Consider the following 8846-nt stretch of genomic DNA (forward strand, 5'->3'; position numbering starts at 1 on the left):
TTAAATATTTGAAAATTTCAGATATACATTTCACTAAGATACTCCGGAAAAAGTCATTTGAACAAGGTGAGCTTTAAGTGTGCTGAGCTATAATGACTGGAATCTTGCTAGTCCCAAAATTAATTTTAGGGTTAATTGTAATTTGGTCAAATTTCCATAATGGATTTAAATTGCAGTTTAATGTTTCAGCATTGACTTTAGTCTTACATACAGGCAAATCTTTCAACAAGCTGAAAATTACACTTTCTTGCTTTGCTATGATAAATCAATGCGTGGCTACACCCTAAGCCTTCACTTGAATTGACTTGATAGCAATAGCCATCTATGGCATAAATCATTTGATTACTGTGGGAAGTTTTCTTCAAAGTCAGTGATGAATGCCAATCACTTCACCACTGAACACAAAATCCTGGCTATGCTGTTGGTGGGATAATGAGAAATGGTTATACCAGCAAAAAGCAAACAGATGGCTTGGTTATTTCATGAGATGAACCTTCCTGTTGTTAGAGCCCAAAAGGTAGATATTATCAAACCTTTGCTTTGGGTTTGCATCAACTGCTTCATTATCAGAAGTGGGTGTGTGCGTTAGTGAGTGAGTGGAAAAGATCAAATCCTGATTAGTGTGCAGCTAAACCCCTTCATTCTAGACTTGACCTAATCATACCCAAGTTTGTAAATTTTTACCCCTATAATCCCTTCCAGAATATTAACAGACACAGCAAGTTAATGTCATGTAACTTCCAGATGACAAATTAAATTTTATTGTACAGAATTTTAGCAGCACATTTCTTTTAGGTTATTACAAATTTGAATTATAAGTAGCATACCCACAAGCCACTTAGCTCAAAGTTTAATGCCCTATTTTATTTGACAAATGAGACACTTATGAATATATAAACCTCATACCTTAATTCAAAGTTGTGCTAAGTTTCTGAATGTTTAGCTGTGAATCAAGGAGAAAAGCACTTGGTAATTCACAGATGCAGTGCATGTTTTGGAGCTACAAGATTTTCCCCCACTAATGTCAAATCCAATGATCCAGAGTTTTTATACACATCACCTTTAACTGATTTAGCAAAATAGCAGCATAAATTAAATATTTACACACAGGATTGATATTTAGTACAAATGTACAATTCAATTGAATACCTACAGTACAAGATTCTAATTGGTTTTAATTTATAAAAACCCCTAATAACTCTCGACATTGAAGAGGCTTTTAGCAGTAATGATGAGCCACATTTGAGCAATGGATGTAAATATTAAATAGCTTTAAATTGTTCCTTTTGCTCCAAGACTTTAAGGCAAGATGTACAAATGTAAGATTTTGAGAATTCAATCTCTCATGTTGCAGATGGAGATTATTCAACCCAATATGCTGACTAATCAATGTGAATAATCTCAAAAGTTCCATTACCCCTGTTCTTTCCCCAAAGTTCTGCAAGATTCAGCCACCTCATCCAATTCTTTTGTGAATTTCAAAATTTATCTGTACAGTTCCATATAGCTTACATTTTATAAGTGTTTAATTTATACAGTAAAGCTTTCACCACATCCACATGTTCCCTTAATATTTGGGTTATTGAAAACAAATTCACTAGAGAGTTTTGATTCAATAAAATCCATCTCAGTTCCAAGCAGGGTTAACTGTGCTTTCTGGTCAATGAACACACGTACACCTGTGAAGAAAACAAAATTTTATGAATAGACTGGATGATACTGAAGAACAAACTAGGTTTAATGCCTTCTATTGTTAGAACAGTCACAAATTTCACTGCAATTGCACGATGGACTTAAAACAGTGTCCAACAAAAGCAACTCATATTCTAGAGACGGAGACAGAATCCCCCAAACTCAAAGCTTCTCTGTTACAATTATCAAACCCCAACCAGAGATGATATGTTCATTATTAGTAGACCAACATGAGACAAATGACGTCATAAAGCTAATATATTATGTAAAAGTACACTCCTAGCAAATTGAGAATTTTCAGTTTAAGATTAAGCTAAAAGATGTGGAATGTTACTCCACCACAAACTACAGATTGTTGATATTCCATACCATCCTGATTAACTTCTTCATCAAATTTTCCCTTCTCTGTTGCGTAGTCTATCACGTATGACAAACCACTGCAGCCACGTGTGCGGACTCCTACCTTCAAACCAACCTGAAGTACAGAAAAGAAAATGATCTGAACTGCATCAAAGCAATAAATATTTAGAGAACAGCTACTGAAATGAAATTGGAGCTACCAGAGCTACAGGTCTGGATCAAATCACAAAACTTCTGTAGATGAATAGATCTGCAAAAAGAATGTGTAGTGGTGTAGATAAGCAGAGACCGGAAAGGACCATCAGTTCAGTCCCAAAAGTTAGGAAGAAAGTACATTTTCTCCCCCCATCTTAACAATGTTATCCTGCTTCCTCAAACTCACCATCACAATTACAGTTTGACTCTTTCAATGCCAAGCCCAACTACTCATCTTTCCTTTTGATCTTATGCCAACACATTCAAATGAGTACTTCAGTCAAACATTGTTGGGATATCAGTTTACTAATATGCAATACAAAACATTCTTAGCACTATCAAATTTTGATAAACATCAACATTTATAATATTGATGAGGTTAATTTTGTAAAACTATCTCAGAAACATTTACAGAAATCATAGAATGCAATTTAAAAGTTAAAGTCTGAAATAAAGTTTTACAAAATTAACCTCAACAATATTATAAATGTTGATGTTTTAAGTTTACATTGACTATTTTAAGTTTGAAAGAAAGATTTGCTCTTATGTTATACCTTTTGTATCCCTTTTGAAACATTTCAAAATGCTTTGCAACCAATGACGTTTATCTGAGAGTGCCATCACTCTGACAACATAGAAACACTGCTACTATTTTTTTGGTTTAAATGCAGCAACCTCTCACAAATTGCAATATGACAATGACTAGATAAACATTTTTTGGCAACGTAGTGAAAGGTAAATATTAGCCAGAAACAATAATTCTGCTCTTTTTTGAAAAATAATGCCACAGGATCTTTTAAGTCTACCAGAAAAGGCAGATGGGGTTCAGGTTAACATCTAAAAGATGGCACCTCAGACAGTGCCATCTGGAGTGACAACTGCATTTTTTGTGTTCATGTCTTTGGAGTGTAATTTGAAACCTGAAATTTGAACTCACAATCTTCACCTATTTTTAGTATTGTAATTTTGACTGACATTGAAAGTGACATTAATGGAAGTGGACAAAGTTCCTGGTTTATCGTGTCTTAAGTTTTCCATTTATTTTTGACAGAAATAGTTAATTCCCTAGTTCACACTGGTACAGCATGCTTAAGTAATTGAGCTCTTCTCATTCTCTCCAAGTGATAAAGGGTGTGAATTCTTATCAAGTACTGACAGCAATATAAGTATGCAGCCAGTAACCACTACCAGTTGATAAAAGGAAAAAGTCTTGTCATTTTATAATGTAGTTCAGTGGTGTTACTGTATTATAATCCACAGTCACATTTGCATGAACAGAGCTAGTAGTGGGAAATGTAATGAGAGGCTTCAAGTCATTGAGGTTCCTGCTAATACACAAAGACATAGACTTGTTGATTTTTGACACTTCTTATTCAGGTAATAAATCAGGTGGCACAGAATGAATTACTCAGGCCACAGTAATTTTATATATTGTATGATCAAACAAAATAATTTGGATGGAAAATTCCCAATGCCAAAGAGACACACAACTGGACCCAATTACTGTGTTTAAAAGAAAATGAAAAGGACCTATATATCATGAAAGTTAGCAGCAGTCATTTTGCCTATTGAACATGGACTTTAAAAACAGCTTCCCTAGAACTAAGTGGGAAATGTCAGTTTCAACCCAGTCCTTGATTGACTGTAGACCTGTAATAACATGGTCTAGGGAAATTAGAGATTCATTATTGTAGCAGAGGATGCTCTTCCACAGCTGGACAGTTGAGATTAGCAAATGCCACCTGTCAAGAAGTACTGCCTGACCTTTACAATTTCACCCACGCACATACACAATCCACTCCTCCAATGGGAGTTGCAGTTAATCATTCACAGCATGAATAACAAACCAGAAGCTTTGCCATTTGGGGTGTAAGATCTTATGCGATGAACTGTATTTTAACTTACACACTCTGGTCTCTCTTGCAGAAGACTTTTAATTCTGTTGACAGCAGATGAGCTCTGTAAATGAAAAATAAATGCACAGTCAAATGCTGGAAGACTGAGCAACTGAAGTATAGATTAGATAACATCAGAGTCTCAAAACCATCAAAGGTGAATTAAAAGGCAGATTTAAAACCAGTTTTTAATATTTATTCAGTTTTTTTTAGAATCTGGGTAGCACTGGCAAGGTCAGTATTTATATTTATCTTTATCTGTCCTCATGTGGTGGTGATGAGCCATATTCTTAAATCATTGAAGTCCTTCCAGCAAAACTATTTTCACCATGCTGTCAGGATGGGAATTGCAGGATTTAACCCAGTGGCGATGAAGGACCAGGCATACTTTCCAAGTCAGCATGTTGTAGTACAACTTGGAAGGGAACCTGCAGGTAGGGATGGTCTCCATACCCCTGCTGCCCTTGTCTTTCTAGGTGGTAGAGGTTGAGAGTTTAGGAAGTACTGTCAGAGCAGCTGAGCAAGTAATTGCAGCACATTTTGAAGACAGTACATACTGCAGGCACAGTACACTGGTGGTGTAAAGAATTACTATTTTTTTTAAAAAGTGGTAGTTGAGAATTGTTGAGGCTGTACTTTTCCAGGCAAGGGCAAGGTTTTCCATCAAACTCCTGACTTGTGCCTTGTTGACAGTGAAATGGTAGAAAGGCTTTGGAGTGCCAGGATATTAGTCACTCACAGCAGAATACCCAGCCTCTGACCTGCTTTCATAGCTACCTGCATTTTAGTATATGGCTGATCCAGTTGAGCTTTCTCGGCAATGGTGAGCCCAGGATATTGATGGCGTGGGACTTGGTGATTGTAATGGCATTGAAATATCAAGGGTAGATTGTTTGATTTTTGTTGGAGCTAGACATTGCTTAAGTGGAGCAGCTTGGCTAGATGCAGCGCTGGTCCTGGAGCACCCATCTTCGGTACTACATATGGGATGTGGGCCTGGACCCACAGCCTTGATGTATCCATTACATCGTCACTTCTCAATATCTTGAGAAAAAATATCTTGACTTAGCTCAAGACCATCTGTGATGGTAGGGATCTCAAGAGGATATTAGACTGACTATTCAGGCACATTAAATCCCTTTGTTCTGCATATTTAATCTTAGATTTTGAATTTAACAGCATAAAGGTATATCTAATGTTCTATATATTTTCCAAATACTGTACCATAAGACCCAAGATACAAAAATGGGAATATTTAATACATACTTAGAAAAGAATTGGATCATTGAAAAGGAAAAGGTAAAGGCTGCTGTGGATATAAAATATTATAGTGCAGAATTAACGAGCGTATTTATTATTCCTACCAGGCATAAGCAAGTGGGTGAATCATCAGAACTGTTATTGTTCAGAAGCAGATTAAAGCAAAGCATCCTTTGCCTTTTCCAGATGATTAAAAATTTCACAGCAATATTCTTCTCTTAATTAACTTCAATTATTACAGCAAAGAGGCTGTTTTATAACTGAGAGTGCATTTCAAAAAGTGATATGAACTGCTTTTGCAAATGAGTTGTATAAGAAAGTCAAACTCAATAACTTAAGCAGCCTTCACCACCTCAGGACATCATTTGCTCATGCAGTTTATATAATTGTTATATAAAACAAAAAGCATTGGGATTTAAGAATGCTATTGGCTGTATAGTTGAATAATTTCCAGAATTAACCATTTCTTTCGCTACAATTACATCTATTATCGTTTCCACTATTCTCTCTCACAACAGCCAACTTTGCTCGATTAGGACCCGATGAAGGGTCTTGACCCAAAACGTCGACTGTTTATTTCCCTCCATAGATACTGCGAGACCTGCTGAGTTCCTCCAGCATTTTATGTGTTGCTCTTGCCTCTACTCCAGTTCTGTGGGTTCCGAGGTGCTTGATGAGGCACACGAAAGGGCCAAATGAGGGATCTGTAGACGCAGCCACTGAAAGGGGAAGTGCTTATTGATGGGACAACTGGGTGGGTAGTATGGGAGGTGTTACATATTTCTTCAATTTTTAATCAGACTCCTATGTGCTACTTTAGAGACAAGGTTCTCAGTGCCATTCTGGATGCTCCTCCAACATTTTGAGCAGTAATGAGCTAGTGGATCAATGAGGATGTTAAACTACTTTCCTTCCCTACTTTCCCCCCACCCCACCCACTGGGAGAATCTGAGAACATCCTTTAATCATTTTCTCTGTCTTCCAAGTGGTTACTTGTTGTGACAGGGTTGAATGCCTGCTTCAGGAGTCCAGTGTCATGAATGCAAACAATGAGATCACCCATCAAAGCTCACTGGATGTAATTACAGCCTCAATGCTGGTGATGTTCGCCTGTTAAAGGATTGGGAGAATTTTGCAGATACAGCACTGATGGTACCTCTGCTTCGAGTGTCTCTTGTAGTTATCTTGTGTCTTTGACTGGTAGATGAGAGTACGGATTACTGAAACCTGGTAGACCATAAATTTTATGCTGGGTTTGAGCTCTTGATCTTTGAATACTCTTTTCCCCTCATAAGGTTAATGGTAATGGTGGGGGAAACATTCTTTTCTACCTGTAAAATTTCTGTTCATGTGTAGATTACATTTTGGTAAATTCCACATTCTCAAAATGGATTAGTGTGATTGAAAGCATCTTTGCTGGTCTTCCTTTGCAGCAAATAAGTTTTTTTTTAAATAAGGTAAGGAAACCAAAGCTGCATACAATTCTCCAGGTCCTACCATGGCCATATATAATTACATTAAAGTGCATTAAAATATCTTAACTCCTTTACCCAGGACCTCTCATAAATACTATTGCAAACATTATTTGCCCATTGCATCTGTATTTTGGCTTCTTGAACTGGATTTTCCAGAAAGTTCTAGAATGTAGACCAGACCCACTGGAGGGTGGCATGTCATTGAGAAATAAGAGAAACAATGAGGCTCAATGCAAACATGAGGAACAGCACCTCGTTTTCTGTCTGAGAACACTGCAGCCTTCTAGACTCAATATTGAATTCTACAACTTCAGTTAACTTGATTTCTCAATCTGTAACAGTTATCCATCTGTGAGATTAGTTCGGCTTGTTTTTTTTCCCCCTTTCTGGGAGTGGAGGACCTGCACAACCTGACCTGTTGGTTTTGTCCTCCAGCTCTGCATTTCATAACTTCCATATTCTTTTATCTACATTCTCCCCCTCTGCTCCCACTCATTCACTGACTAGATAACCTAGTTTACAGTTTATCCCCGTGGTCACCCCAGTTTTAACCTCAGAGGCGTCCCTCTCCCCAGTCTCCCTGCAGCTTTACAATTGTAATTGGTTCATTTACATGTACCGAGACGCAATGAAAAGCTTTTGTCTGCATGCCCTCCAGACGGATCATCCCTTCTTTTGACTCCTTTACAGTTCTGACGAAGGGTCTCCCACCTGAAACGTTGACCCTGTTTATCACAGATGCGGCCTGACCGCCGAGTATTTCCAGTATTTCCTGTTTATGCCACCAACGCAATCAATTTGCTGAGACTAATTCAGTGTGACAAACTGTGCTGCGTTATTTTTTTAGTTGAATTCAAATAATTAAACCCGACCTTACCAGCACCAGGGCTGCTTTGGTCGGCAGCCTCAGCCTCCGAGCGCTCACCGCTTTAACACTCGCCCTTACCGCCGCCATGTCGTTTCTCCGCCGCCTTCGACGCCGCGGCTTTTCACTGGCGCACGTCAAGCCAATCGCAGACCGTCTTGTTGGGTCCTGGCAACCAGGCAGCGGGGGGCGAGTTGTGTGAGCTCAACGCCGTTTCCATGGGACCAGCCATCGTTCACTACAGTCAGCGTTCACTTGTCACCTCGTACACCGATAACAACCGTCCAGGTGTCCCCCCATCTCTATCAATTAGCAGCACCGCAGAAACAAAGGACTGCAGAGGCTGGAATCTGGATGACTCCCACTTTAAGTGATCCCCACACGCCTCCCAACCCCACCCCAACCATGCCTCTTCTTCCCTTTCCTAGCCTCTCTTTTCTAGCCCCCCTTTTCCCCTCCTTATCTTTCTGAATGAGTTGAATCACAAATGAAATACATTTAGCCCCTTAGGTTGCTCTTAGAGGAAGTGTCCCCCAGAAGATGCTATTAACTTCCAGCAAAATGCCAATTATGGATTGTTGGGGAACTATTGTGATCGGATTGTATCTCTCTCTCTGGTGATCATCAGGTGAGCAGGAACTGGAATTCAGCCCCAGGGTTTCCTCATTTTCCCAATCTATTCTTCTCCCTATTTATACTTCATCTGTGAGCCATAACGGCAAACAGACTTCTGAACGATGGAAGGTATCACCAAGAAGTCTTAGTTCTGTCCTCACGCAAAATTTTATTACTTCCTTAAGTAGGGATATTTTTACACTTTGTCCATCTGGAGAATTCTACTAGATTCCACTTTGTCAATAACAATTACCTGTTGAGTACCTAAAAAGACAAAGAAGTTATAGAATTGGCAGCCAGAGATCTGTAGTTTTAATCTAAAGATATAAATTAATTTTTCCACGAGGCAAATTAGAGAATTTAAACTGAAGCAATATAAATTTACTAGCTGTAACCATGAAATCATTTGATTCTTGGAAAAAAATCGGATTCACTATTGTCCTTTAGGGAAGGAAATCTTACCTGCTGTGGTTTATATGTGATTCCAAA

At 38.4% G+C, this 8846-nt stretch overlaps 1 protein-coding gene across 1 annotated transcript; it reads right to left on the bottom strand.

Annotated features, from left to right (window-relative positions):
* Window positions 1-322: 322 nt before the first annotated feature.
* LOC127582535 (iron-sulfur cluster assembly 1 homolog, mitochondrial-like) lies at window positions 323-7888 on the bottom strand. The gene is made up of 4 exons (XM_052037875.1): window positions 7755-7888; window positions 4153-4206; window positions 2062-2167; window positions 323-1679 (listed from the first exon to the last, which is right to left on the bottom strand). Exons 1-4 carry the CDS (start codon window positions 7830-7832, stop codon window positions 1531-1533), a joined length of 387 nt encoding a protein of 128 aa, XP_051893835.1. The 5' UTR covers window positions 7833-7888; the 3' UTR covers window positions 323-1530.
* Between the last annotated feature and the right edge of the window lie 958 nt (window positions 7889-8846).

The sequence above is a fragment of the Pristis pectinata genome, chromosome 24, assembly GCF_009764475.1.
Source record: "Pristis pectinata isolate sPriPec2 chromosome 24, sPriPec2.1.pri, whole genome shotgun sequence".
NCBI classification, from domain to species: Eukaryota; Metazoa; Chordata; class Chondrichthyes; order Rhinopristiformes; family Pristidae; genus Pristis; species Pristis pectinata.

Bases quoted from the DNA above. Each gene is read 5' to 3' on its own strand.
- LOC127582535 (XM_052037875.1), bottom strand. From the start codon at position 7,832: ATGGCGGCGGTAAGGGCGAGTGTTAAAGCGGTGAGCGCTCGGAGGCTG. The intron at 4,207-7,754 runs GTAAGGTCGGGT...TTTCATTTACAG, and splicing joins CCAAAGCAGCCCTGGTGCTG to AGCTCATCTGCTGTCAACAG. The intron at 2,168-4,152 runs GTAAGTTAAAAT...TCTGTACTTCAG, and splicing joins TGCAAGAGAGACCAGAGTGT to GTTGGTTTGAAGGTAGGAGT.